This window comes from Chlorocebus sabaeus, chromosome 12, assembly GCF_047675955.1.
Source record: "Chlorocebus sabaeus isolate Y175 chromosome 12, mChlSab1.0.hap1, whole genome shotgun sequence".
NCBI lineage: Eukaryota > Metazoa > Chordata > Mammalia > Primates > Cercopithecidae > Chlorocebus > Chlorocebus sabaeus.
The window spans coordinates 110,705,806-110,722,724 of record NC_132915.1 but is presented as its reverse complement, the minus strand read 5'-3'; the positions used below and the strand labels follow the sequence as shown (position 1 = coordinate 110,722,724).

Genomic DNA, 16,919 nt, shown 5'->3' with positions numbered 1-16,919 from the left:
GTGCTCAAGACAGTGAGCAGCCTAAAGCTGCAGGCCCTGGGATCTGACAACCCCAGCCCCACACAGCCTGCTAGCCTGCTAGCCTGCCACAGCCCGAGCAGCCGTATGGCTCCGGCCAAGTCCCCTGACCTCTCTGCGCCTCGGCTCCCTCGTCCGCAAGACGAGAATGACAACGCTCACCCCCAGGATGGCTCCAAGAGGAAGTGCCAGCACACGGGGGGCCTGGAGGTGCTCAGAGCTGTCACCGCAGCCTCCCACCCCACGCGCCAGCCCGGCCCAGTGCCAGGGATTCTCTCCTGCTCAGAGGTAGCCCCAGGGCATGGGGAGCCCCAGACAAGGGTGGCCCTGAGCGAGGGGCCTCGCTGCCAGTTCCTCCCCAGGCGCCTGGGGCTGGGTTCCTTGGCACCTGCCTCCTCCGCCAGGGCAGCCGAGAATTAATTAGCGAGTGTTTTGTGAAGCACTTTGAAGCTGTGAAGGGCCCGGCAGCTCTGCCCAGCATCATTATAAATATGATCGCTTTATTTATAGGCTGGGGGGCAGGAGGGGCCGGGATTTATGCTTTGCCAGCACAATCACCTTCTAGACGAAGTCATGCTTGACTCATGTTCCGCTGGCGCCGGAGGCCGGGCGGGAGGCGTCTGTAAACACAGAGCCTCTTTACCCTCCAGCCCCGAGCGCAGCGGCTGGAGGAGGCGGAGTGGAGGCAGGGAGGAGGCTGCTCGGAGGCAGAGGAGGCTCACACGTCGCAGCCCAGTGCTCCCAGGAAGAACTGAGACTCCTGCCCAGGCGGCCCCTCCCCAGCATCCGTGGGGTCCCGGGCCTCTGGAGACAAGCTGGCCTAGGACTTGGGGTGCAGCAGCCCCTCAGAAGCAAGGGACATCTCTGACCTGCCACAGCCCCCCAGGGTCGAGCAGGAGGGAGGGGGTCTGGGGAAGGGCAGACGGCTCCGAGACAGGCATGTCGGGGCCCAAGGGCATCCCCAGCCCCACTGGCTCCTCTGCCTTGGGTAGTGGCAATGGCTGAGTCCTTCCTCTGTCCCTTGTGTAGCCCGGGGCTGGGCCCAAGATAGGCAGGACTGAAGTCCGCCAAACCATTTTGGCCTCCTCTTAAGGGTGAGGCGACAGAGACCCAGAGAGCGGTGCCAGAGGCCACACGGCAAACTAGAGTCTCTAAAGGGAGTGGCTTACCTTCCCTCCAGGGCTTCAACCTAGAGCAAGGCATCAGAACATGAGAACTGTGCACACACACGTGCACACAAACCATGCAGACACACACACACACACATACCACACCACACACACACCACATACACATACACACCACAGCCACACCCATATACCACACAGACACACCACACCCACACCCACACATGACCGCCACCAGCCACGCACAGCACTCTCATCACAAGCTCTCAGGGGTCTTCCTGATGCCTCCAGCCCACCACAGATGAGGAACCTGAGGACCGGGCAAGGCAAGGTCGCTTGCCCAGTGTCACAGGCCAGAAGGCAAGAGGGCCACACGTGAGCCCAGCCGGGGCTCCCTTCCCACAGCAGAGACCTGTGGGGCCAGCCACATCCCTGCAGTGCACGCACACACACACACACACGTGCACACACACATGCACACACGCCAGACACTGCTGTTTCCACACCCAATCCTTCAGAGCCGGAGGGTGGGCACAGGAAGCAAAGGCAGGCAGGGAGGAAATGGGGAGCAGCCTTCCTGGGGGAGGAGGAGGAAGCAGAATGGGGGGCAGGCATTGCCCCCTCTAGGCCAGTGTCTCTCCACCACCCTGGGTGGAAGCTAGGTCTCTTCCATCAGACTGGGAACCCCCAAGCGTGAGGCCTGTCTTCCCCATCACAGCACGTGTGCCTCCGGGCCCCCAAGCCCTGCCACCCCCGGCTTCAGCAAACAGGCCCAGGCTCAGCTTGGCAGAGGGACAACACCCACCACGCACGTCCCCCCACCTCTGCCCACCCCTGGTCCCGGGAATGCTGCGGAACGAGTCCCTCCTGGTGGCTGCCTGCGCGTGCAGGCCCTATTGCCCAACCGGAGATGCTATCAGCCTGTGGTACCCTACAGCATAGGGGTGGGAACCCATCTGCCCCAGAGCCAGAGTGGGCCCTTGCCGGGGGCAGAGTCACCGCATGGGGGCACCTGGGCCATCCTGCCTTCAGCCAGCCCTGGGACCAACCCGAGGCGATGTCCTCGAAGCACTGCACTGGGATGCGACGCCTCAGCACCACCCTCAGTTTCTAGGAGTCTGACCACAAACCAGGCCGAGGGACCATGTGGCATCAAGGCCAGTGGGCGTAGCTGCCTGCCAGGGGCCTGACACTCAGGAGGGCTCAGCCCCCAGAGCCGACAGCTCCCATCGTGCATGCTCTGGGCCACAGGCACCCAGCGTTGGCCAACTTGGCCCCGTAGCTTTCTCCAGGGCTGCTGCAATGCCCCACCCATGCAGCCAACAGCCCTGCCCTCCGCTGCCAGGGAGCCCTCCTTGCAGGGGTTTGCCCCAGGAGGAGAGAGGGAGGCTCCACGTTTCAGGACCCACCTGGAGCCAGATGCAGGCGGGGCAGGAGGGTGCCTCCCAAGCCCTCCCAGCCACTGGTCCTGTGTGGGGTCCCTGCAGGGCGAGCGCCTAGACTGCACCTGGGGCCCTGTCCCTGCCCAAGAGTAAGGCGCTCCACAGGTCTGGCTGTGCAGCCCACACAGCCAGGGTAGGGGAGGCAAGAGACCCCCCCTGTGCACGAGGAGAGGCACTGGCAGCAGGGCACGTTTGGCACGGGGGCCTCACTGCCTCCTCGCCGCCCACGCAGAGGCGCCCTCCATGCCGAGGCTGAGTTCTGCAGCTGTGTTTGGGGCAAGAGCGCTCCGCAGCAAGTTCCTGCCTCAGAATCCTGCTGGAGGCAAAGGGGAGGGGGTCCACTGACAGCAGCATTTTCTCTCACAGCCCTAAGTCCGGTCTCCAGGGCTGTGCACAGCCGAGAGGAAGGACAGAGAGCAGGAAGGACCGGCAAGAAACAGGCGCCACGCCTGGTGCTGGCCCTGAGACCTCCCCACGGCTCACCTCTCTGTACCCCATTTCTCTGTCTCGCAGGTAAGAGGTGAGTGAGACCACGCGTGGGGATCAGGAAAGGGGTGTCCAGGGTGGCCCCCCAGATGGGGGGGCTCCTAACAGGACCCAGTCACCGATGGGCACCAGGGGAGGGGTCTCACCAGGTGACTCCAGGTCCCCCCAGCCCCAACACTGCACGGTTCCACTGAGATGGGATGGGGTGTCATCCCCAGGCTTTGGGGGGCCCAGGCAGCTGGACTCTGATGATCGCAGGCACATGGATGACCAGGCTGCAGGGCCTTAGGAAGGAGTCAGTGCAGCCTGGAGGGCCCGGGACAGGGCTCAGAAAGGCCAGCCCTGACTTCTGAGGGCCAGGTGTAATGGCAGCCTCAGACTTCATGGACACTGCTCCCTGCATCAGGCCTGCGGTGCCGACACCTTTTCATTCCTCAGGCGTCAACAGCCCTCCTGCCTGCCTGAATCTCACCGGGTGCCCAAGGCAGGGTCAGGTGCCTCCTCTGGGCTCCCACAGTGCCTGAGCTTCCCCTAAGTCTGCACCGGCTGCACCCTGGGGCCCCCCCTCGGTTATCTGGTGATCACTTTCTTTTTTTTTTTTTTTTTTTTTTTTTGAGACGGAGTCTTGCTCTGTCGCCGGGGCTGGAGTGCAGTGGCCAGATCGCAGCTCACTGCAAGCTCCGCCTCCCGGGTTTACGCCATTCTCCTGCCTCAGCCTCCTGAGTAGCTGGGACTACAGGCGCCCGCCACCGCGCCCGGGTAGTTTTTTGTATTTTTTGTAGAGATAGGGTTTCACCGGGTTAGCCAGGATGGTCTCGATCTCCTGACTTCGTGATCCGCCCGTCTCGGCCTCCCAAAGTGCTGGGATTACAGGCTTGAGCCACCGCGCCCAGCCTGGTGATCATTTCCAAAGGACAGCAAGCTCACTGCTGTAGGCCCAGGCCCAGCACCAGCCATGCACAGTGCTCTCATCCACCACCAAGCTCACAGGCATATTCCTGAAGACCCCAGCATCTGAGAGTGGTCTCGGCTAAACCAAGCTGTCTGTGCTATGGCATCCTCTCGGAAACTGCCAGGCTCAGGCTGCACACAAGGCCTTCCCCACCCGGCTCCGGCCATGCCTCAGGCCTCCACCCCAGAACAGGCCAGTCTCCACGCCTGAGCACAGAGGCCCTGGCCACTGCCTACCCTACCAGTGCCTGCCACTGTCCCAATTTCCATCTTCCAGGGACAAAGCTGCACCTGCCACCACAGCAAGCCTTCCTGCCCACACCAGGCACCCAAAAGAACCGGACTGGGCCCACACCTCTCCAGGCTGGGCATATACCTCTCCAGGCTGGGCACACGCTCTTCTGCCCTCTGGTGAAAGCAACAAGGTATGGATGGGAGCCAGAGCCCAGCATGTGACCCTGAACAAGGCTTGAACCCTCTGGCCTAGGTTTCCCAGCCTGCACAGCAAAGGGTGGGCCTGAGCACACGCCAGCACTCTGTGAAACATGCATCCCTATCAGAAAGGCCTGACTGGCAACACTGGGCATGGCCACGCCAGCCCTCGAAGGCAGCTCTGCTATGCGGGCACAAGGACCCCACGCCAGCCCATACGTCGCACTCAGCCTCACGGCCCAAGGAGGATACCCTGCGGGAGGGCGGGGCCCGGCAGAGGCGCTGATTTCTCAACAGAACCGTGAAGGCTGAGACGGCACACACAAGAGATGATGAAATGAAACTGCAGCACGAGGGCTACCACTCAGGACATCCCTGATGGTGAGACAGTGGCTTGGATCCTGCTTGGGGACCCCACCATGGGCTGGCGGGGAGGAAGGAAGACACACCAGCCACACAGGTATGGGGCCTTGGGAGCAGCACGGCAGAGGACAGAGGAAGGGCGTCCTGCAGAGCTGGGGGGACGGGGACAGACCAGCAGATCTTCACCCCAGACAGCAGCTCCCACCCCCACAAAGCCCAGGGCATGGGACCCAATGGGAAGAATCGAGGCACACCCGCAAACATGTGAGAAAACCATGACCCAAGGACCCACTCGGAGGCCAGGAATCGCCAAACCTGAGAAGGAAAGGGGATGTGACAGATGGAGACACTGAGGTCCACAGCCAGCCAGGGCTGGGAAGTCACAGCGCCCGTGGGGCCCGGGACTCTGACCCAGGTCTGACTTGACAATTGCAGTGACATCGGGGGAGGGACCTTCCCTGCAAACCGCCCCCAACACAGATTTGTTAATAAGACCGGCACAAAAATGCAAGGAAAGGAGGAACTGCTCCAAGAGCCTGGGGGCCATCCGGCGGCCCTGCAGGGGTGCAGCAGAGTTGGCCTCGGGAGGAAGCCGGCCCGGAACCACCCTTGGCATCCAACAGCTCAGAAGACGCCCCTGCTCCACCTCTCCAACCTAAGCAGCACCACCTGAAGGTCTCCTTGACCATCCCCTCGCCAGACAGCCAACGCCAGCCAGAAAATGCCGCCCAGGGCCCATGTGCACCCACGCTTCGGGCCCCGCTGCCACTCCTGCCTCGGCCTTGCTGTGCTTCTGTCCAGGCCACTCGCTCCCTGTTGTCCATCTTGGGTGTCCATGCGTAGGCCCGGGCCCCACTGTTTGTCCAACACCTGCCCGCGCCCCCACCTGACGCCGTGGCCTACCTTCCCGCTTCATGCCCATGGCCAGGCACTTCTGGTAGCGGCAGTACTGGCACCGGTTCCGCTGCCGCTTGTCAATCAGGCAGTCCTTGTTGTCGCGGCAGGTGTAGGTCAGGTCCTTGCGCACCGTCCGCTTGAAGAAGCCCTTGCACCCTTCGCAGCTGTACACCCCGTAGTGCTTGCCTGCGGGACAGGGCACGGCAGGGCAGGGCTGGGGAGCAGCCACCGCGCCGGCAGGCAGCCCACCCCGCCTCCAATGCCGCCACTGCCAGCCGGCGGGCCAGGCCTCAGGAAGGGACCTGCTGGTCTCCAGACCCCTGCCTGGGCTCAGACTGGGCCCTGGCCTTGCCCTCTCTGCTCCTCCGAGGACAACTGGGGAGTGGGGCAGGGATAAATCCCAGCTCATCAGGGACCAGAGCCCCTGGCAAGTCACCTGCTCTGTGTCTGCACCGTGAAGCCTGTTCTTCCCTCTCAGGCTGTGGGGGGCAGTGGCACAACACAGGCCCCTTGCCCAGACCCAGCCGAGGGAGGAGGCACGGTGCTGGCTGCCCCCACACTCACCCTGCCATCAGCAGCCACCTCCTCTCCGGAAGCCTCAGGTGGCCCTGTGCCCCATCCCACCCAACACACGCTGTCCCACAGACGTGAGAACCCTGGAATGGCCTCGTGGAGCCTTGGAGGTGGGCCATGGCCCAGGCGCCTGCCTCCCTGCACCCTGGCCTTGGGTCCTGCTTGGCCCACAGGAGGGTGACTTGGGGAGGCCTCCAGACCCTGCAGTGGCCTGACAACCCTGTCCCACCGGCCCCCACAGCAGCAGTACCTGAGGAGCGGTCCCCGCAGATGGCGCAGATGTGCTTGGTGAAGGAAGCCATGTTTCCTGAGGGGTGGGCGGGGACCTTGAGGACGCCATTGAGGCCCAGGGGGGGCTTGATGTCCTCGCTGCTGCTGACGGGGTTCATGGGTGAGCTGAGCTGGGGGGGCAACCACAGCGGTCAGTGGGGTGCACACCAGGTTCGTCCGTACGTCCCCCAGAGCCCTGCGGCAAGGATGGTGCAGCCGTACCCCCCACTTCACACACAGACACCAAGGCTACAGAGGGTCGCACCCCCCACCCGCCACGCTGCTCCGGAGCAGGGGGGCCACTGTGCGTGCTGAGCGAGGCCAGCAGAGGCTGCAGCAACCCCAGGACTCGCATACAGCAGACCCCAGGCCTCTGTGGCAAAGGACCCCTGGGCAACCCCCCAACACATGGGCGGTCCCTGCTCACACCCCCCGTCCACTGCCCACCTAAATGAGAGCTGCCTCTCATTACTGAGCCCCTGGCAGTGCCCAGCCCTGCTGGGTGCCCCCGGACACTCCATGAGGCAGGCACTCTGGGGGGTCCCAACCCACAGATGAGGACGCCAAGGCCCAGTCCCCAGGACGGAGGAGGGCTGGGGACCCTCCAAGAACCACACATGTACCCCACCACACCGCAGGGCAGGGGTCCTGGTCACGTGACACAGGAGAGGGGAGTGGACACCCCCAGGCATCGGGTGGCACGACACCACTGGCCTCTCCGCACACCCCTCCGCCCCACCCGCCAGCCCGCACGCTGCCGCCCGGGCAAGCGTGGGAAACTCACCCGGTCACCCTGGTAACAGCTGCAGCGTGCAGTGACACAGCAGTTTTGGTTCCGCTGCCTCCACCCAGCTCTGCAGTCAGTGCAGAGGACCCACAGGCGCTTCCCGCTGCATCCTGCCAGCCAGCCCGGCTGCGCACAGCACTGAGCGCTCGGCCAGGCAGCCCCCAGCCTCCACTTCTGCAAACCCCTGCCACCGCTTGTGCGCAGGAAGCTCCCCTCCTTCCTTCCTCAGGCCTCCAGATCCCATCCCCCCTTCTCACGGGACAGGAAGAGTTTGAGGCTCAATGCAAGCGAAGCAAAAACCACCCCAAAGCCTCCTTCCACACGGGCCTCGGTGCCTGGAATGAGTCTTCCAGCCCCAGTTGGTTCTGGCTTCTAAGTTCTTCCTCGGTCTGCCCAGGTGGGCTGTGAGGTTTTGCGAGGATGCTTGGTCCCCGCAGGCCTCAGGTGGGCTGCAAGAGGCCAGGAGGTCCCCCGTGACAACTCAGCACAGTGGGGGTGCCACAGTGGGGGCTCCAGTCACCGGAGAACCGGGTGGCCACCGTGTGACTCGCCAAATGCCCAGTGTTCATGTCCACAGGCACCAGGTGCGCTTCTCAGAGAAGGGAGGGAACTGAAGGGGCAAGAGAAGGCCCCAGATGTTTGCTGAGGGGCATGGTGCCTGGGCTTTGCACCCACACTTGCCACTCCCTGCATGGAAAACCCTGGGGACCCCAGATGCAGAGGCTGTGGCTCAGGGATGTCAGGGGCTGGCCAAGGTCACACATGATCCCCCACTCTGCGGAAGGCGAAAGTGAAGCCCCTGGAGGGACAGAGCTCGCCCAAACTAAGTGCCCGGCTGGCCCTGCCCCATGCAGCAGCGGACAAGGCCCTGCCCGGCCCTCCAGGGCTCTCTGGTCTAGTCGCTGTCTCACTTGGAGGCACTGGAGGCCCCAGAGGTGGATCCCTGGCTCCGGATTCTGCCTGCCTCCTCCATTCTCTTGGGACACTGGGAAAATTATTTAATTACTGTAAGCCTGAGTTTCCTCATCTGCAAAACTGGAACAACGTTAGTGCCTACTTCTTTTTTTTTTTTTCCAAAACAGGGTCTCACTCTGTCGCCCACGCTGGAGTACAGTGGCACAATCATAGTCACTGCAGCCTCGAATTGTTGGGCCCAATCGATCCTCCTGCTTCAGCCTCCTGAGTAGCTAGGATTACAAGTGCATGCCACTGCACTCAGCTATTTTTTTTTTTTTTTTAAATAGTGGCGGGGTCTCAACTATGTTGCCCAGGCTTGTCTCCAACTCCTAGGCTCGAGCAATCCTCCCACCTCAGCCTCTCGAAGTGCTGGGATTACAGGCGTGAGACACCGCACCCGGCCAGTGCCTCTCAGAGCCGATGTGCAGGTAACTGAGTCGCTCCCTGCGGCAGGGCTCAGAGCAGAGCTGGCAGACAACTCGCTGTCTTACAGGCAGGCCGGCGGCTACAGTGAGGACTCAAGTCTCCGGGAGAAGACGGGCCAGGGACTGGGAGGAAGAAAGGGGGGTCCCAGGCAGAAGGGCCCCCACACCAGTGCTCAGAGGTGGGGAAGCAAAGGGCTTGTTTGAAAAAAGGAAAGAAGTAGGTAGAGCCAGGGCGGGATCAGGTCAGAGCAGGGGCAGCAAAAGCGTCCACAAGCAGGAAGTGTTGGGCACCCTCGCTGTGTGCCCTAGCACTGGGAAGGCACCGAGGCATGTGAGCAGGGGGTCCTTGGGCCAGAGGCTGAGGGAGCATAGGCCGTGACTGCAGGTCCAGGTTGCTCAGAAGCACAAAGCAAAGGAACTCATGCACTTCCTCTTCTAGGCTGCCCCAAAACACCTAGGGTGGGTAGGGATCCACGTGCTGCCTCCCGGCCCCCCATGTGCAGTCCCTTGGGCCTAGCACCTGCCCTGGGTAAACTGAGGGAGCGCCAGAGCAGCCCTGGCCAGGAAAGGGACTCCAGGCAGGACAGAATGGAAGACGGTCACCTTCCCTCTCAGTGTCACGGCCAAGCCAGGTCCCGTGCTGAACTCAGGGTGCATCCCTGGCTCCCCTAGACCTCAGGGAGATCAGAGGCTCTGGCTAGCCCAATGAGCCCAGGGCCCGGGGAGCCCCCTCATGTCTGAGAAGAGCGGAGCCCGGGCTGAGGTACCCATCCTGGCTGCAGGCCCTCAGGCCACCCACCTTGCCTCTCTGGGCTCACCTGGAAGATGGTCCAGGCTGCAGAAGCAAGGCTGTGCCAGGACGGGGAGGCCAGGCACGCATTCTTCCACCCTTCCCACCCCAGGCTGCTGGGCCTCAGGTTGGCTTACAGCCCCTGGAGCGCAGCACAGGGCCACCCCCGGGGTCTGCTTTGGTCTGTCCCTCCCTGAGCGGTCTCCACAGCCCCCCAGCTCTCCAGGGTCTCCTCCCACACTCCCTGCTCCAGCTCCCCAGAGAGCCAGGCCGTCACTGTTGCTTTGCTGGAGCTTCAGGACTCCATGCATGGCCAGGGTGGGGGCCATCCCATTTCCCCTTTCAGATCCTTGGCACTTATTTCAGTTCCCGCCGCCTCAATGCCCCACCCAGGTCTCCTGCCCGTCTCTTGGCTCTCTCCTCACACCCGCCACACCCTTCCTTCCTGAGCCCCTGCAGGGTCTCTCCACCAGCCCGGACTTGGGGAAAGCCCACCCTGCGCCAGGAGCAGGCCCACGGGCCTTGCTGGGCCTCATCTGTCCAACAAGGCAGGAGCAAACCAGCTCTGCACACTCCCCTCTGACCTCAGTCCCTGGTGGGTGGGCGCCGGTGCTGCCCTGCTTCCCACCCCATGAAGCCCGCTCAGCGTCCACCCTCCCTGTGCACCATCCCAGCCCCACAGGTCCCCGGCAGGCGCTGCTGTCAGGAGGCTTGCCGGGAGCTCAGAGGCCTTGACACCAAGTCCAGCTCCAGGCTGGGCACTCAGAAGTACTGTGTGGAAGCTGGCGCCGACTCACTCCGCCAATACCTGCGACGTGCCCAGCTGCGCCGGCTGCAGCCAGGCAGGCTCTGGGACACTGTGGGGAATGTCCCCCAGGCCTGCTCTGGTAGAGCCTCCAGACCAGGGAAGAGACTTGGGACAGCTCAGGGGCCAGGCAGCTGCGGTCTGGCCTGGCTCTACCCAAGCCCCCCCAGACTCCTATTTCCCCGCCAGGAGGGGTCAAGTGGCCTGGACGCGGCCACGTGGAAGGCCCTTCCTGCCGTGGATTTGAGCAGGCAGAAGGCCGTGCTTGGCACAATGCCTGGCCCTCCCCAACAGCAGCAGAAGTCAGAGAATCTCTCTGACTCCAGCGACTCTGACTTTGCGGTTGTGGTTTTGGGGCTAGGAGTGGGGGCACATCCCTCCTGAAACCGTCCTCACACTCCCATGAATGTGAGGAACCCCAGGGTTCCAAGACAAACTGCGGAGGCCTCGAAGCTGGACTCAACCCCCAGGGAAGGAGCTATGGGTTCTGGGGAGCCAGGGCCAAGTCAAGCACGGGCCTCAGACCACGGCAAACTAACTGCGGGTGAGACCCACAGCCCAACGGCAGACCGACGCCAACGGCGACCGGGCAGGGAACGTCCGGGGCAACCCGCGTCTGCTCCTCACCCACACCTACCTCGGGGGCCCTCGCCAGTGTCAAAGGGACCTGCACCACTCACTCCCAAGCAACTTGGCTTCAACGAGCCCCTACTTTGTGCCAGGAGCTGGCTGCACAGGAAACAACAGAGAACGGCCCAGAAGCAGCACTGAAAAACCTCCTCACCTAGTGCTGCCATCCCCTCCCCGAGAAGGGCTCAACAGCGCCGAGGACACCAGGCACCCCTGAGAATTCTGGAAGCACCACTGCCACCCGCAGCGGGTAACCTACTGTGCAACAGACCCCTTGGGGTCCAGGGCAGGCGGCAGACCTGGGAGGACCTAGCAAGGGGCATCCTGGGTCCCTGAGACCCAGCAGGTGCTGGCTAGTGAGCCAAGGGACAGGCGGAAGCCAAGTCTTCATCACCCTCTCGCCACAGGGCACCGTGCCGCCAGCAAGAGCAGCGGCAGGGCTGGTGTGCTAAAAATAACACGACCAGACCTCCTCGTGCCAGCACCTTGGGCCTGCTGACTGCTTTTGGAAGGCCAGGTGATATGAGAGGGACACGGACAGAGGCCCCAGTTCTTCTGCACACATCCCCCAGAGCAGAGGGGCTTTGATGGGGTTGGCCCAGAAAGCCAGTAAGATTCTCGAGGGGAAAGGAGCTCGGGAGGTCAAGACCGACACTGAACAGGCCTAGGTGGATGGGCGGTAGGCCGGCTCCAGACCCCAACCACAGCCCAGTCCTAGTCCAGGAACAGTCCTGGGCTACCTGGGAAGTAGCACGGCGGCTTGGGGCTAGGTGACCATCTGCTGCCTCCTGGCCCCCTCACGTGCAATCCCTTGGGCCTAGTGCCTGCCCTAGGTAAACAGAGGCAGGGCAGCAGGGGGCTTGGGAGCCCGCAGGACACATGTGGCACTGTCAGCTGTATGTGGGCAGAGGAGCTGCTAGGGCGAGTCCCACCCTGGTGGGCTGTCCCGAGATGGCACCAAAACTCTGCCATGGAGCCTTCAGCTACTAGGGACAAAGGGTGAAACCCAAACACAGAAATTCAGAGCAGAAGGAGCACCCCTGCTCATCCGGGGAGCCCCTGGAGAGGGAGGGCCGAGTGGGAGTCCGGGAGGTTCCGGCCAGCCAGGTGGAAATCCATAAGCAACCACCGGGAGCCAGGGGAGGAGACCCAGCCTCGCCCTCCACCCTCACAGACGGGACACCCCAGGGCTGGGCACAACTCCACGAGAGGCACTCGGGGTAAGAAGGAAGAAGGGAAGCACGGACCAGGTCTCCAAGTTCCCCATGACAAGACCCGGACTGTGCCAGGCTCTGCCAGGCACCAGCCCTTCCTGATCCAGACACAGCCCAAAGGGCCAGGCTGAGCTGGAGAAGCGACTGAGCCAACTTCAACTGTGGAAAAGGTCCCCACACCCCACAGACGGCCAGGCGCCCACAGAGCCATGGGGGAGCCAAGACCACGGAGCACCGCTGCCACACCCGGCCACTGCAGGTCCCAGGGCCAGCATCCCTGAGCAGGGTGCAGCTGCCCTGAGCCCGAACACGCCTTCCCTGGGGGCCCTTTGGCTGGGGTGTGAGCAGAGACTTCGGGGGAGGACCCGGGCTGCGCGGCCACAGGCTTCTGGGGAAGCAGGCTTAGGCGTGGGGGAGGCCACAGCCTCTCTCTGCTGAGCCCCCCAGTCATGGGAACAAGGAGTCCTGCGTCTCCAGCATGGGAGGGGGCCACGTGGGCGGAGAACCAGCTGCAAGGCACCTCAGCTGATGATCCAAAGGCCCAGGCTCAGCAGTCAGCCTGACCTGGGCTCAAACCCCCGCGGCAGGCTGCTCCCCGAGGCTCTGTATACTCTGCTTCAAGCCGGGAGACCACAGCACCTACCTCCCAGAGGCCTCGAGATGAGGCGGCTGCCCTGCAGTTGAAGCCACAGCCCCACCCCGGCCCCACTTCCAGGCCCACCCCTCCCCTTGCCCCAGCCCCGTACTCACCTGGGGGCTGCCAGTGCTGAAGCCCAGGGTGGGTGTGGTGGGCACCGACATGGAGTGGGGGCCCATGGGGGAGCTGATGACCGAGAAGGGCGGGCCCATGCCGTTGATGGGGGAGCTCAGGGTGCTGATGGGAGAGTGCAGCTGCCCCGGGGAGCCGATGCCAGGCCCCAGGGACGGGTGCAGCGAGGGCGCAGCCATGGAGCCTCGCCCCGTCGGGGAGGTGAGGGAGGAGTTCACCTGGGTGGAGAAATCTGCAAGACAAGAAGCCGCAGGAGAGTGGTCAGTGCAGGTGACGCCGGGCCTCACCAGGCACCTGCCTCCCCAGCTACAGACGCACCCACAGGAAGACCCCGGCACCCTCAGGCGGCCCCGTTGGTCTCCACAGCTCACTGACGCGAACTCACACTCACTAGGGGCCAGGCGTGCCCAGAGCTCCCCTCCAAGACACTGTTCTGCGCCTGACCCCGGCTTTAGGCTGGGCCTGCGGCAGACGCAGGAAGAACCCACTGTGAGTGAGCCCCAGGATGCCTGCCTGGGTCGCTCCAACCCCCAGCACTCCAGCCCCCTCCACCTGGGAAAGCAGAGGGAGGAGGGGCTGGTGGGCGGGACTGGTCAGTCAGCCCCTCCGCCCATCTCCACAGGGACTCAAGGTGAAGGTCTGGGAAGAATCATGACAGGCATAAAGGCTGGTGTCTCCGAGAACCTGCCGTGTACCAGGACCTGGTCAGTGCTGAGTGTGGGTGAATTCGTGGATCTGGGAGGTCCACAGTGAGCACTGTGATTCTCCCATTTTACAGATGCGGGAAGCCAGGCCCCGAGTACTCAGAGCTGCCTGTGGCCAAGCCAGGACTGGCAGCGCCTACTGACCACTGCCATGTCTGTGGCCCTAACCAGCAGGCCACGCTGCCTGGGCCTGCTCAGGTGCCACAGCAGTGTTAGCCCGGGCAGCAGACGCTCAGGCCCCTGGCTCCACGCTCTGAGGTCTGTTTGAGGGGACCAGAGGGGAGGAACGGGGCACTTCCCGTGTGGGTGGTGGGCTGGATGCTGCTGAGTGGCTTCGTGCCAGGCCTGGGTGTGTGCCAGGAGCAAGAGGGCAGCCCACAGAGGCCACAGGAGAGGCTGGGACCTCCCAAACTCCCACCTTTCATCTCGGATTTCAAAGCCCCGACCGTGCTTCAGGAGGTGCCCCCCGCCCCCCGCACCCTGGAGGCTGGCACAGCGGAAAGGAGGCTCCTAGGTGGCGAATCCACTGCCCATGGGCCTGAGCAGACCACTGGGAAATGTCAGAGCCCAACCAAGGCAGCACAGACAGCAGCACGTGCTGGGAGCTGGAGGCACTGCCTGCCTGCCCCCACCCTGCCTCCAACGGGCTGGGCACATGGGGCAAGCCACTCTTCCTCTCCGAGCCTCAGCCTTCCCATCTGCAGAACGGCCTCTCCGGCCCTCCGTGCCTTGACCTGCGGCAATCACAGGCACTTCTGAGGAGTCGAGCAGGACCATGAACACACAGAGTGGCTATGACTGAGCCCAAATGCTGTAGGTCAGGGGACACCCCTGGCCGCACCCGTCCACAGCCCCGGGAAGATTTCACCTCCCCGAGCCTCAGAGCAGCCGTGTTCAGGGCACTGGCCCACCTGCTGGGTGCCAGGCTAGAGCGAGAGGAAGCCCTGGGCCAGGTCTCTCACGGGCATCTGCCTCCTGTGCACCCTGCGTCTTGGGGGGACATGGCATGAGTTTTAGGATGCCACCACCACCTGGCAGCATCAGGACTGGGGTCAGTCCTGACCCCATCGAAAGCCGGCATTCTTCCTATCGCACACGGCTCTGCTGCCCCCAGCAGCTGTCCAAGGCCAGCTCAGAGGCAGCAGGAACACAGAGGCTCTGCCACCCTGTGCTCACCCCTGCTCAGGAGCATTTGCCCATTCCTATCCAGCAGCCTCAGGCCTGCGCCACACACCCCCTCTCGCTTCCCTCCCAGGAAGCAAGGTGCAAAAAGGAGGCCTGGATGCCAGATTCAGCCAGCACTGCCCTGATTCAGCCAGCACTGCATGGGCCTGGCTGTCACTAGTGCCCCATTGCACTTGGGGACAGACCCCACCAGCAAATGAGCCTTGCCTGACCCACTGGAAACCTTTATTATTCACAATATTGGGAATAAGCCATTTCATTGAACTAAAAATGCAGACTTAAGGCATTCCAGAACCAGATGTTGGTGGCACCTACTGGCAAAGACAGGTACTGCAAACCAGCCCTATTAGTCATTAAACTCCCAGGAGAACAGGCAGGACCCACATGTAGATGTCAAACACGTGCAGCCCAGAAGTCTCCACATCCAGAATCCCCAGGTGCAGAAGGCCAGAGAGAGAACAGCTAGGCACTGACAAGAGAAGGCAGGCAAAAGAGTGTTTCCAAGACGGGACAAACACAAAATCAGGTTGCTCACATAAGTCTATGAAATATCTGCATAACCTGATGTTACTGATTCCTGCAACTCTCAGAGAAGCTACCACCACTGGCCTGTGACAGACAGGGAAACTGAGGCATGGAGAAGGTGTGAGATGAGAACTGCCCCAAAGGCACACTCCCAGAAACCTGCAGCTGCCCCTAGGCCTGCCAACCACTACCATGCCCACCAGGGCACTGCGGGACCCTGGGAATGCCACACAGCTGCCTCATCACAGCCCTGCCTCACCCACCTTCAGCTGACCCCTGCCAGAGGAAACTTGAGTCAGCTTCTTCCTTTACCAAGCCTCAGTTTCCTCATCTGTGAAATGCAGACAGGCACACCTACTCAGCAGTGAGTTCTGCTCGGCCCCAAGTCCACATAGGCTGAGCCTGGACCCAGTCTGGGCCCTCCCTATCCAGGTCAACCCAGGGAAGCACTATGCTGACTTCAAGGCAGAAGGGACAAGAAAGCACGACTGTGCACAAATCAGCTTTGCAGGCATCTCCACCGGGCAGCCCTGGGAGCACCTGGGAGGAGGCCAGGCCATGCAGGGAGCCCAGACTTCAGCACTGCATTCAGAAGCCAGGCCTTGGAGTGGCCCGACCTGAGGCCCCAGGCACCCCTGGGGAGGCCGCCCACCTTTCTTCCTGGTCTCTGGGAAGAAGACGGGAATTTTAAGGCCATGGGAGAAGTCACTCCTGGATTCTTTCAGCTTCTCCACCCCACCCCCTGCTCCAGATGTAATCTGGGAAGACTGGGGAGTCAGGGGACTCTGAATTGGAGGAGGGGACTGGAGGGTTTCTGGGACAGCCTTCCAGGCCACCTCAGGAGCTGAATTATTTAAGCCAGCTGCCCCTGGGCCCCGTTCCCAGCCCTTCCTGTTTACACAGACTCTGTCCACAGCAGACACCTTCCCAGAGCCTGGGTGACAATAGGCTGGGTGTGTTTTCTGGAATCCTCTGGAGAGAGATGCTTTTTGGTCAGGAAGAAAATATTAAAAAAGAAGAGGCAAAAAATGCCTCGACATCCTCTACTCGCAGTGAAGCGCCCTGTGCATGTACGTGCGGGCTCTGTCTCTTCCAGGCCATCTATCCGTCCCCACCCCTGATAAGAGGTGGCTCCCACAGGCGTTATTCTTAAAACACCCTACTTTGGGGCCGGCGTGGTGGCTCACACCTGTAATCCCACCACTTTGGGAGGCTGAGGCGGGTGGATCACCAGAGATCAGGAGTCCGAGACCAGCCTGGCCAACATGGCAAAATCCCGTCTCTACTAAAAATACAAAAATTAGCCAGGCATGGTGGCGCATGCTTGTAATCCCAGCTACTTGGGAGGCTGAGGCAGGAGAATAGCTCGAACCTGGGAGGCAGAGGTTGCGGTGAGCCAAGATCACGCCATCACACTCCAGCCTGGGCAACAAAAGCAAAACTCCATCTCAAAAAAAAAAAAAAAAAAATTCCTACGTTGGACTTGCAGGGGCGCTTGTCACCAGCTGGTCTCCACTGGCTTCTGTGACCCAGACCACAGGGACAGCATCAGACCCAACCTGGGAGCCA

General features: G+C 62.4%; 1 protein-coding gene across 6 annotated transcripts in view; it reads right to left on the bottom strand.

The window, feature by feature from the left end:
- RXRA (retinoid X receptor alpha) overlaps positions 1-16,919 on the bottom strand; it is a 116,273-nt gene that overhangs the window by 25,597 nt on the left and 73,757 nt on the right. For all 6 annotated transcript variants that reach the window (XM_008005736.3, XM_073022086.1, XM_073022085.1 and 3 more), the window contains exons 2-4: positions 12,918-13,168; positions 6,540-6,690; positions 5,723-5,902 (exon numbers count right to left, since the gene is read on the bottom strand). In XM_008005736.3, coding sequence (XP_008003927.1) covers positions 5,723-5,902; positions 6,540-6,690; positions 12,918-13,168 — 582 coding nt within the window. The remainder of the gene's footprint in view (positions 1-5,722; positions 5,903-6,539; positions 6,691-12,917; positions 13,169-16,919) is intronic.